A 13,343-nucleotide genomic window follows, 5' to 3' on the forward strand; every position below is an offset into this window, starting at 1 on the left:
ACAATAAGACGCACAGGCGAGCGCAAAAACTAAGAAAACCATACTCAACAGTTAATAAAAGCATGCATCAAATTGAATGCACCAATATTACGAACTTGATTTAAACTAGCATTTAAATCAATCAAAATAAGACTATAACGTGTAGCAGGTCTACAACTTTTTGCGTAAATATGCATGCGTTTGTACAAGGCTTACAAGCAGTGTACGACTGTACGTATGTTGAGTTACTGCGACATTGTGTGCGCAACGAGAAATATTCTCTGCATGAGATTGAGACCTGCCCAAACTGAAATGAACATAAATTAAATTCAAACAATAAGTAGGAGCGTGTTGTGATTTAGGCCATGCCTGTAATGATTATAGCGGCTATAGCCCTAGTCTTTTGGGGGGAAAGCCTAAACTTTAGGCTAACTTAACTTTTGTGATTTTCTGCCCGTTTGTTTTAGCCTATTTTTTAAAAGCTGAGCTGCGTTTTCACGGCGAATTCAAATTATGTTGCAGCGTTCGCTTAGCCTTCGCACAATATGAGGAAGTCGCGTAATGCCAGTAAATGCCAGTTGCATCACCAAATATTAACACCATAAACAGCACGTTTCATTACAGTGCGCTCTTCCTGATGTCCCAAACACAGAGCGCGTGTTTGATTGAAGCCTGTTTATGTTGCTGCGGCGTTGGCGCACTCACCATAATAGCCTGCCTGCTTGTGGTGGCTCTGCTCTCCCACAGTGTTTATGATGCCATGTTGCCAATGCCATTGCATGCCTGCATGTGCATGCCCTGTGTTACTGACTGTTGTTGAATCCATAATATATTAATCATTACCCCCGCTGATAAGATATGGTTAGACAGGAAACTGAAAGTTAAACAATGCAAGCCAAAGTAACTGTAGGCCTACGTTTAATTATGATTGAAGGCTACTTGGAAGCATTTCAAATAAGAAGAAGAACAGCAAATGGAAAGGAAAGGTCCCTGGTTAGGCCTAGTTTTATTTATGCCATGTATGTAGACGACTTTATTTGAAACCACATGGAGGGAAACTTAAAGGGCTCTCCTCACTGCCGGAGTGCAGGTCTTCACCAGGCTGGATGGTCTGCCTGTGTCCAATGTCCATCGTGTGTTGCACTTGCAGGACATGAGGAAGCTGCAGGCGAAATAGCAATACAATACAATTAAATACAAACGTTTGGTATTTGTGGCAGGCAGCCCCGCCTTATGGAGAGAAGGTGCTTTTTGAGGTATGAGGCCCCTCAACATACGATTCCAATTTGGGTTTGATTGGATGGGGATATATGTACCCTAAAAAACAGACCTGCCTATTCAAAACAATTTGATTGTAATACCTACAGTTCAAGAGATGAAGGCCAAATTGTAAAGCAGTCACCACCAGGCCTATTTGAAAAGATTGGCAGAGTTCCTTCATTGGTAACTATCCACAGTGTGCATGCCAATTTTGGTGCAGATAGATCCAGCAGTCCTTAATTGTCTCCACCAGGCCGAAGGCATGGGGAGAGAGTATGTTTTGCACTCCGTCCGTGTGTGCGTCCGTCCTTCCTTCCTTCCTTCCTTCCGTCCGTCTGTTACTAACTAATCTCCGCCACCGTTGGCCCGATCCATGCCAAACTTTGCACACACACTCCCTGGATGCCAACGACGAACCTCTGCCGCAAATATTCCTCAACGGCCTGTTATAGCGCCACCATGAGGCCGATTTAGGCAAAACACATTTCTGTAGATTACTCGTACACATTTTATCCATACATCACACAATTCGGTATACACTGTCTCCATAGTCATGTGATCAACATGGATCTGCACCATTTCCCATCTTCCATCCTGTTTGGCTAAGATTGGCTTCCAAAGCTCACATGATTGGTCCGTTTCGAACAAAATGCCACAACTCACAAACACAGTGTGCAATTTCCGTGAAATTATACACGCACATTTCCACGGGCCGAGGACGACATGCCACAATATTTTTCCCCAAATCAGCCTCACGGTGGCGCTATAACAGGCCAATTCCTGTTTTTAGCTATAACTGCATCGATCTGTATACAACTTATCTATGCGCACTCCCTAGAGGCCATGGAAAAACATTGTCCCTGCATCCCTCCACATCTGCTGGTTATAGCGCCACCATGAGGCCGATTTCTGCAAAACATATTGCTTATGTTAGTCGCACAGATTTCATCCAAATGTCACGCAAATCGGTACACATGATCTCTGTAGTCATGTGATCAAGACGAGTCTGTTGGATTTCTCAGATTCTACACTGATTGGCTAACATTGCCTTCCAAAATGTTCAGGAGTGGCCCGTTTTGTACAAAATGCTGCACATGTCCTGCTCATCCAGAATTCTATCCTCATGCTATGAGTGATCTGGCTCTGCATTTCCTCAACAAAATGAAGAAAATTGTTGCAAAAAAACATGTTTATATTACTCCTAAACATTTTGCCAAACATCTCACACAGTCCTATCCTCCTGGTGGAGACCTGTGCCCAGAAGGGCACTTTTTCTAGTTACCTCTCTCTCTCGCACGCATGCACGCTCTCTCGCTCGCACGCACACACACGCGCGCGAAAACATATAGTCTTTGCCATGTTGGCCTGGTGAAGACAACACACTAGATAGCTATATCGCTCAGTCAAAGGAAAACCTATCAATCGCTTCAGTCTTCATGAGTCAAATATTATGCTTCTGGTCTTCAGGCAGGACTACTCCGCTACATTCATCCACCCCGAGGCCCAAATGTAGGCTTAGGCTAACCTTCTGGATTCAAATCTGGGTCTTCTGCATGGGAAACCGAACATCTACTGCCATAAAGGGTGGTGGGGGGGGGGGGGGGGGGGGGGGGTGGGAAGTATTGGGAACCCCTGCTCTGTCTAGAGGACCTCCACAGCGTTGGAAAGTGACGACTGGGGCACTTGCCAAAGCGGCTGAAGTAGACAAGTTGTGAGTGAATCCCCCCTTGACCATGGGGGGGATTTAGGCTTGTGGTCTACTCTGCTAGACAAACTATACTTAGTCTGCATTTTTTATTTCAAGGACGCCCAGTTTGGTACGCATTTGTCCACGGACCCCCAGTCTCTGTGTTATTAGTCTCTCGAGGCAGACTGTTAAAGAGGGTGCTGTTTTCCCTTTGTTTTGCAGATGGGTTCACAGATTGCAGTGTTATAGACCACAATAATTTAGCTGTGGAACCCCTGGAACCAGCTAAAGGACAGAACCCCACTTTTGAGAACCACTGCTTTAAAATAGTGCATTCCCTGTATCCTACTAATGTACTGTGCACCATTCAGTCAGGGAGCAATGTGTAACTAGGACGAAATCTGAATAATCAAGACTTTGGCTTAATCCTAAACCTCTAAATATAAAACGAAATGACACTAAATTCTGATTAGGCTATAACCAACCAATATAATCGTGGTTACTTCCAATGCATCAAAAGAAGCAGCTGAATTCTGTGATTCTTTTTCCCTGCAGATGAAAGAGACGTTTGCGCGAAGCAGTGTGTCGTGTCTGACCCACGCCAACCTTCGGGTTGCTCCGGCGCGTGTGGCCGAGTCTCGTGGGGATCCCTGCTGGCAGGTCACCCAACAGCTCCACCTATTGATAGAGAAGGTAATCAATGTAATCTTTTTGCCTATATAATGAACGATTATTTTCACAATTTTTGTACGGCACCATTGTACAACAAAGTATAATACAGGGTTAAGTGGTTACTAATCAATTTAGTCGATTAAATCTATCATATATTATGTTTTTTCCACAAAAAACATTATTCAATTAATCAACATGAGCAAGATTAAGTCGGTTATTGATTCTAAAATTGGTTTTGATATATTTGTGGATAATTCCCCTTCACTAAAACCAGTGCATATGAACCATTAGAAACTCTGATTTGTAAAAATATTTGTCTACAAGGAAGAGGGTTGAATAAGGCTGCACTAACACACACACACACACACACACACACACACACACACACACACACACACACACACAGACAGACAGACAGACAGACAGACAGACAGACAGACAGACAGACAGACAGACAGACAGACAGACAGACAGACAGACAGACAGACAGACAGACAGACAGACAGACAGACAGACAGACAGACAGACAGACGTGAGCGTGCACGCACGCACACACACGCACGCACGCACAGGCACACACGGCCGCACACGCATGCATGCACACACACACACACACACACACACACACACACACACACACACACACACACACACACACACACCCTTATACACATACTCTGTCCTGGTCCTGACAAATGTCTTTTCATTCTATTGTATGTGTATTTTTATATGGATATGGTGGAATGACAAATAAACTCAACATAGAATCTTGAACCACACCCACACACACACACACAAACACAGCTGACCCTGAGTCAGTGTCAGGTCATTTTGGAGCGCTGCAGACATACAATGGGCTCCTTCATAGTCAGAGATGAGATGTGATCCTGTGTGGTTTAATCAGCGCAGGAATGCACTCACCTGGCCCGCGCACGCAAACACACACGCACAACGGACATAAAAAAACAGACGCACAAACATACATGCACTTAAGAATGTGCGTGCGTGCACACAAACAACACTGATACACACACGCGCAGGCACACACACACACACTTTACTCTATACTTGTGAGGACATCAACTTTTAGGATGACAATTTTATGAATGTCATTTCAATATTTTTGGGGACATTTTAACCCTAAAGCTGAAAATAGACAATCTTGTCGACCGTGTAGATCAGCTATTTTTGGTGCACGACAATGGCATTCAACTAAGTATAAATAAGTCTTATCCTATAACTGTAAGTAACTTTGTCACTTTGTTTTTACCATGAAACCACCATTTCCCCTGTGAGGATCAGGAAAACCGGCCTCACAATGTCTATTTCTCACATTCTACGATACTTGTGGGGACATTTGGCCCTCACAGGTGTAGTAATACAAGCACACACACACACACACATGCACACGCACACACACAGGAGCAACCCAAGCTCTTAATCTTAGTAAACCGCTGCTGTGTATACTTCCTACCTGCCCGTCAGATATAATTTCTTTCCGTTTCCCCTCCAGTCAGTCTCTCAGCAGTACCAGAGGCAGATCTCCTCTGCGGTGAGAGGTGAGAAAACCACAATGAGAGACGCACGCACGCACGCACGCACGCACGCACGCACGCACGCACGCACGCACGCACGCACGCACAAAATACCAATAACACGGGCACACACTATCAGATGACTATGAAATGACAGGAGCTAGTGGTGTCCATTCACGTGTCATGGAATGTATGCAGATTATCATTCCCACCAAAGACTAAGTTCAGTTCATACTACATTGCACGACAGTGTGTCACTCATTGAGAGGAACTGATCTTCAAGCTAGAGCCCGACCCATGCCATATTTGTGGGTCCAATGCCGATCCGCATTTTGGGCAGAATCCTAGCCCACTGATTGCAAAATCAACAATTTGAACAACTTTGATTTGATGAAAGTTTTTCAAAAATAGATTTTAAAATAGCTGATCTGAACATTATGAGGTGCTGTGAGCTTGAAGATCGGCTATTTTAGATACATGTTTTCTTTACTTTAGAAAATGTTAATCTGTAGTACCGCCATGCCCAAAATAGGGATGCCAGGTTGAAAGTAGCTAAAAACCGAGACACATCGGCTGCATGATTGCAGATACCGATGTAGTCCAAAAAGTTAAATAATGGTCGATACTGTATATCGGCCACTCTACTTCAAGCTTGAAGATCCAGTTGTGACGATCGCGATTGATTTATCCTTAAAATATAAATGCTCTGAAAAGGTCCCACTCCACAGCCCACCCATCTGACCGCTTAACATGGCAGCCATTCGGTTTAAGCGGTTCAGATCGGTGGGTCGTGAATTATTTCGAGACTTTCAAGTGGGCCCTGATCTTGAAAAGGTTGGGAATCAGCTAAATGAAGGGTTGGTTTGGGGAGAGAGCAGAGCAGAACAGAACATGGCAGACTAATGCTTCTCTTGCGCCCCTCCCTGTCAGATGAGGTATCCCGGGTCCTGCCCTCACTGGTGATGGACGACAGGGCTTCTGCTCGCCCCAAAGTGGCAGCACACGTTACAGGCAGCTTCACCCCTAAAGGGGAGCGAACTGGGGGTAAGTGCTGCCAAGGCACCGCATAGACACCAGTGGAGGTGTGTGTGTGTGTGTGTGTGTGTGTGTGTGTGTGTGTGTGTGTGTGTGTGTGTGTGTGTGTGTGTGTGTGTGTGTGTGTGTGTGTGTGTGTGTGTGTGTGTGTGTGTGTGTGTGTGTGTGTGTGTGTGTGTGTGTGTGTGTGTGCGCGCGCACGTGCGTGAGAGAAGAATATGGCACTTGTTTAGTTCTTAATTCCAGTCGCGGAGACCCAGACTAGTACTGCAGGTGTTTATTTTTGCAGTCTGTGAGAATTTGCATGCACGTCTGAGATTATGTGTACTGTAGCCTTAGTAGGCTCAGAGCCACTGCCTGATGTGATGACCAAAAGCCTAATAGCTCCCCTTTAGCCAGCGGATTTTATTTAGGGTTAGGATTAAAAGCGTCTTAAAAAAAGGGTATTTATAAAATTATCGTTAAACGTTTATGTCCTCACAAGTACAGTAATACAAACGTGCGTGTGTGTGTGTGTGTGTGTGTGTGTGTGTGTGTGTGTGTGTGTGTGTGTGTGTGTGTGTGTGTGTGTGTGTGTGTGTGTGTGTGTGTGTGTGTTCTTGCCGGTGTCCCCAGGTTCTCTGGGTCGGCGAGTGCAGGGCCAGAAGATCTCGTGGTGGGAGGGGGAGAAGGGCTTGGCGTTTCTCCAGGACGTGCAGCTGGTGGACGGGGAGCTGGTGGTTCCGAGGGCGGGCCTGTACTACGTCTACGCCCAGACCTACTTCAGGCACACCCACTCCCCCGAGGAAGACGAGGAGGGAGAGGAAGATGGAGAGGAGGGGGAGGACAGAGGGAAGCCACTGCTTCAATATGTCTACAAGAAGGTGAGCCTCATTCATGATGGATACATAGACAGAACTCTGTTGATCCTGTGGGGTAAATCCAGTTGTCAAAGGCAGCACATCAGTTGTTACAGGCCAGATACAGGAGAGAAAATCACACCTGTGTGAAGTGAGGGATGGTCTTATCATCGTACATCATCCATTCATTGGATCACTAGACCGGGCACCGGTCTAGTGATGTAAATTCTCCTTTCATTGTCAATGGGAATTTACCGTAATGTTTGCGTAAGACGAAAATCTACACTATAGCTGAATATAGGAGGGACCCTCAAAAATGGATACAGCAGAGGGATTAAAGCAAAAACAAATCTGACAAATATTTTGATATCTCTAGGAGAGTGAAGTGCTAGCAGCTAGGGGGTGAGGTAGAGTCTGAAGAGGTGAGCTTTCAGACTAAAAGATTACTATAACATTATTCCACAGCTTGGGAGCCAGAAGCGAGAAGAGTCTAGGTCCTAGGACATGTGAAATGAATAAAGGTAGTAGGTAGGTAGGATGTTGGCCTCGCTATAAAGCTAGTAACATTAACAGCTAGTAACAGTCACTTGAAATAGTATAGTAGTAATAGTATAAAATCAGCTTTTCACACAGGAAGCATTTGATGCACCTGTTTTCAATAAGAGGCAAGCATTAAATCTGATTGCGAATGTGTTTCAATCTGACAGCCATAGTCACAAGCACAAGAAGGCATGATCATGTGACATTGCGTTTGTTTTCATCTCGCATCTGTTGACATGGAAAGTGATTCCACGAATCCAAGTGAGAATTCAGATGCTGTCGCTTCTTATATGAAAAGCCCATAAAGTGTTAAGTTGCTTTGTTAAACATGAAAGTAATATTGTAAGACAGTGAATTACGTTAATTGGCTTATTACTTTATTGACCTATTGACATATTAATTTAATATCAATTTATATCGTCAAGTAGTAGTTCAAACTGCTTTAAATGCCTCTAAAAGACAATTCATGAACTTACTTCAGTACTTACCTTATCCTCTTTCCTTTGTATTGACTGTAAAAATATAAGTGAGAATTCAGGCATAACCACCCCAAGGTTATTATAGTTTAGAATGTTTGACCAAGTTTTAGTGTTAGTTTTGGATTGTTATATATGGGGCAGTCAGGGGTTTCCAAAAGTTCCGATCTACTACAAGCAAAGCTTGTAGATCTGCTATTTTCACTATTTTTAATTGTTTTTGAAAAAACATATTAGACTCATGTAAGTATTGACAAAGACAAAGAATTTTTTGTTTTTCTTTGTTTTGGAAACACAATACAGTTTCAGTTAATTATTGTGTCTTTGTACAAATTAAATTCTAGTTTTCCTAACTAATTTATAATGAACTTAATCTCCCCCAGATGAGCTCCTACCCCGTACCCATTCTCCTGATGAAGACGAGCCGCACCTCCTGTTGGTCCCGGGGGGCCCAGTTCTCCCTGCACTCGGCCCACCAGGGGGGGCTGGTCCCCCTGTCCGCCGGAGACCGCATCTTCGTCACCGTCAGCAACGCCTCGGCCGTAGACATGGACGAGCGCAGCAGCTTCTTCGGGGCCTTCCTCATCAGCTAGGAGACGATGAGAAAGAGGAGAGGCTTTCTTCTGTCGCTGGGTGACGGTTCCGTTCAGCTACGGAGGGCCAAGATTATCAAGGTTATTATTAGAATAGACCAGTGGCATCAATTCAGCAAAGGCTAAAGGTATGGCAAGGTGCCAAGTTCACTTGACAGCATCAATGGCGAGCAAACACTTGTTTCTCATAGGTTGTAGGCTAAGGGGCGACTGTGGCTCAAGAGGTAGAGCAGGTCGTCCAATGATCCATGGGTCGGCGGTTCGAATCCCGGCTCCTCCTGGCTACATGTCGAAGTGTCCTTGGGCAAGACACTGAACCCCAAATTGCTCCCGATGTGCTGGTTGGTGCCTTGCATGGCTTCCGCCGCAATCGGTGTATGAATGTGTGTGTGAATGGGTGAATGTAATGCACAATCTATGTAAAGCGCCTTGGATAAAGGCGCTATATAAATGCACCATTTACCATTTAAGGAAGGCTATAGCAAAGGCTACAGTGTAACATGGCAAATGTGCGTAAATGCCTTGAGACAACTTAAGCTTTCAAATGCAGCCTATTTTTTTATTGAAGAATGCATCCAGATGACTGCTCCTTTTTCATTTTGTATCTTTTATATTGACAAGTGAGCCCCTCTACGGCGGCTGCCATACCTTGCCATACCCAACTGATGCCTGTGGAGTGCACAGACACTACTCAGGTTGTTTTGTAACTAAAGGCAGGGCAACAGATCATTTTAAATGATGGATATTCAAATAATGTGGGGGAAAACAGCACGTAAGTTCTAATTTGGCATTCTCATAAATAAATAAATATGCAAAAAAAGATGAGACCAAGGCACTCCTGTATGAGAAGGTAAAAAGCCTTTAATTTAAAGTGGCTAATGCATAGCAAAAGTTAATATGCACCTACGCGTTGCGGCTAATTGCCTTCATCAGGGTGACTAACAATATTGCACATGGCTTTTATAGGAAATTACATCACAAGTGAATTACCATACAGATTGGTAGCGGGTTAACAAAACCACACCAGGACAATATGTAAGGGCTCACAAAACGGATAACGGAGAACTCGCCAGTTTACCAACTCGCCGTAGTGAAAGTTCTTCATCAATGTCTTCATCGTTATGCTGTCTTCATCAGTGTAGTATGTCAAACCCACAGCTGTCATTTCCAAAGTGATACAATTATTTTGTGAAATTAATGGTCAGCTGTATGATGATAAAAAGTTGAGTATGTGAATACCAATGATAGTAGGCCTACAAATTCAGGATATTGTTTACTAATTAATTACATTGTTTCGGTACTTTGGTGTTTACACTTTAGCATACCTACTTCATCTAGTGTCAACTCTAAACAACTATCCTCTCTCTCTCAATTCAATGCAATTTAAATGTAGGTGAAGTAAAACTAAAATGCACTAAACCGCGGCGAGTTGGAAAACTGGCGAATTCTCCAGATACCCACAAAACCCACCATGAATCTTAACATATATCAATTAAAAATCCTTTTAAATTGGTATCACCCAGTTGTACGAAAGAGCAACTTGTTGAGGATTCCTACGCTGGCCAAACAGATGCACTCCTTCTCTTTTTTCTACAATAAATAAATATGTTCAGCTAAATGTGCTCTGCCCGGCTGCCCCAACATTCAATGGACGTTCGATGGAATGCATTGAAGTCAATGGGAGCCAGCTGGACCAGCTTATGAACAAAAAAAAATATTTTTGAATGATCGCTACCATTGTCAGTTAATTGGTTCGGCACGAATCGGCAGTATAAATAGTATATAGACATACGGTATTACAGGTTGTTTTCTGATTACTTGTTTTTCGATGTGCACACTGCGTCATTTTATTGAGTCATCGAAACGGCACCATGTATCCTTTCTGGCTCGGCAGTATCGTGAGATTTAGTTGCCAGGTTGTCAATGATTGACAGTGGCGAATGGCGATAACAGCCCATTCTTACTGCACACTTGCACAGTCAGAAATGTGCTGTACTACATGGTGCTCTTTAGATACCAATAAACCTGCATATCAAAAAGCAACACAGCGGAAAACAATGTGTGACACGTATTCTTTTATTTTCCTGGACTGATGTTACAACGGTCGCAGTTGTTCTGAAATAAAACAATGTCATAGGCTGGTCCACCTGGCTCTCATTGACTATATTACTATAATACATTCCATGAACACTTCCGGCTGCAGTTTGCTTCCCAGTACGACAAATCCGCCATCTGGAATTGCTGGATAGAGAAAATCTTTTATTAAATACCTTGCACGAGTGTAGGAAGTCCAAACTCACCTAAACTCCCTATAAACCAATACAACATACTTATACATTTAACCTTTTACAGTAGACTGTTTCAATGTATCTGGTTTTGAATGCTAGTCATTTGCAATGCTCGTTTATAGGCAAATAATATACTCCTGTATACAGTGTACATTTAGCAGCTTCCTCCACTGGTGATGTCATCACTGTGCAGTTCCATTCTGCTACCTATACAGTCACCTTCTCACTTAAGTATTTTCCATCTAGTTTTATAAAAAGAAAAGAAAAGAATACTGATATTGTTTAGATATGGACTAGTATGTAACTATTAGACATTATCTGTTGCCCTGCCTTCAAAGTGCATTAAAATACCTGATGTGGCATGCGGTTGGAATGAAAAGCTGCCAACACTGTCCTCTGTGGCATGACAGGAGACCACTGGGTTAGGGAGGGGGGTGTGTGTGTGTGTGTGTGTGTGTGTGTGTGTGTGTGTGTGTGTGTGTGTGTGTGTGTGTGTGTGTGTGAGAGAGAGTGCGTGCAAGTGTGTAAATCATAGTGAAGAAAGGTGTGTGTGTGTGTGTGTGTGTGTGTGTGTGTGTGTGTGTGTGTGACTGTGTGTGTGTGTGTGTGTGTGTGTGTGTGTGTTCGTGCACAAACCAGCACTCTGCACATGTGTGTGTAAAAGATAGAAAAACAAACAATATCAGTGATTGTGAGAGTCAAACTCTGTTGTGTGTAAAAAGACACAGAGCGAGAGAGACAGACAGCGCAAGCGAGAACAAACAATGTCATTGTCTGAGTCAAACTCTTGTGTATTTTAAGATGTACATATGGTGTGTGTGTTTGAAAGGAAAGCAAATATCTCACCTTGATTTCCCTCTGTGCTCATAATAATCTTCCCTGTACAATATGGGTCTCGTCCAGTGAGCAGAAAAAACTAAATAATGAGTATCGCACTGGTATCTCGCACCAAAAAAAGACAATCTACAAGCTCACATCGCATGTGAGCTTGTAGGTCCCACTGACTTTGGTGTGTGATCCCAGTCCGACATTAACTCTAGATCAGCCAATTCTTTTAAGGTTGAGGCATGAGGATTCTGCAGAAAATGTATTGACCAACAACAAACAAATGAATGACAATGAATTACACGCATCACTCCTGATGCTTTCTTGAGTTCTCTTTCTATGGACATTCCTAGCTATGACACTTGTAAATATGAGTAAGCACGGCCTGTTGTTCTGGTTCTATTGTCTGTACCAGGGCTCTTTGACCCCAGTTCAACTCCTACCAGGAAGTTGATAGCATTCATCTGGATTCGTTCTGGCTGCCTAATTGGGCATTTGCAAGTTGCAACACCAGATGAATGTATATGTAACACCTGGTAGTAGGACAGAATACCCAAAGTAGGGGTCTCTGAACACTGGGCTTGATGAACCCTGGTTTGTACTATTGAATGTAAAGGATCTTTTTTGGTTTTTAGCTGTGATCAAAGGCGCAAGATTACCGCAAATGATATAATCAAGCACTTACTCTCACTCGTCACTGCCAACAATCTAAGCTTGAGAATCTCCAAAGAAGGATATAATAATGAGCTTGGACAATGTTGTTTGTATAAAAGCGGTGGCTGTAGCAAATGTGAATGTATGTACTGACAGAAATATGTGGTGCTGAGTGGGACCAAACCATACGACTGAGTGAACTCTGCATTCGTCAGCACTGATTACCCTTGCGAACTCACTTGGAAATTGTCTACAGGTGTTTTTTTGTTCCAAAGATTGAAATCACATGTTAAGCCACAGGGAGTTCATACAATAAGTATGGGTGGCCGCCACATGAGTAGCTAATGGGAACGTCGAATCACATCCGAGTCTATAGTTTTCCTCTGAACAACAATAAGCAGAGTGGACGTCCCACACAAAAACTGACGACTGCCTAAAGCAGTGGTTCTCAAACTTTTTCATTTCAAGGAACCCAGTCCCCTAACTCTTGAGTGTACAAATGGAGCCTTATGAGTCCATTTGGTTCCATTTGTACACTATCAGAGTTACAGACCTACAAGGGTGCATTTGAAACCCCCTCCAGGAACCCTGGGGGTCCCCTCTCAAAGTGGGGCCACTTTGAGAAGCACCGGACTAAACAAGTCAATTTGGATATGAGTGCAAATGGAGCTAAATGTGAATGTAAATAAACCAAGTTTGCCTGTAAATATGTTTAAATAAAGACACTGTGACACAAATTCCCTCTCTGGTGAGAGTACGGTATGTTCAGTGGAGGGGAGGTATGGGCACCGGCAGGACTCGATCCTAGGTCAAGAGGGCACTTATTAACCTTATTTGGCATGCCATTATCACACAGAGTCATTCATCTATAGCACTGGTAGTCAACTGGACGTGGAGTACCAAGAATACCACTATTGTTTTGTCCTAGACACTTGATCAGGGAATAATTTGGACCTGGAG

The 13,343-nt window shown here is 43.5% G+C and overlaps 1 protein-coding gene across 1 annotated transcript in view; it reads left to right on the forward strand.

Annotated features, from left to right (window-relative positions):
• tnfsf10 (TNF superfamily member 10) overlaps positions 1 to 13,104 on the forward strand; it is a gene marked incomplete at its 5' end in the record, with an annotated part of 15,861 nt that extends 2,757 nt beyond the window's left edge. Inside the window, 5 exons of the mRNA XM_079489824.1 lie at positions 3,482 to 3,619; positions 5,112 to 5,157; positions 6,064 to 6,177; positions 6,784 to 7,031; positions 8,407 to 13,104. Of these exons, the coding sequence (XP_079345950.1) occupies positions 3,482 to 3,619; positions 5,112 to 5,157; positions 6,064 to 6,177; positions 6,784 to 7,031; positions 8,407 to 8,616 (756 nt within the window). The 3' untranslated portion in view covers positions 8,617 to 13,104. The remainder of the gene's footprint in view (positions 1 to 3,481; positions 3,620 to 5,111; positions 5,158 to 6,063; positions 6,178 to 6,783; positions 7,032 to 8,406) is intronic.
• Between the last annotated feature and the right edge of the window lie 239 nt (positions 13,105 to 13,343).

The sequence above is a fragment of the Electrona antarctica genome (genome assembly GCF_951216825.1).
Source record: "Electrona antarctica genome assembly, chromosome: 20".
In the NCBI taxonomy this organism is placed as follows: domain Eukaryota; kingdom Metazoa; phylum Chordata; class Actinopteri; order Myctophiformes; family Myctophidae; genus Electrona; species Electrona antarctica.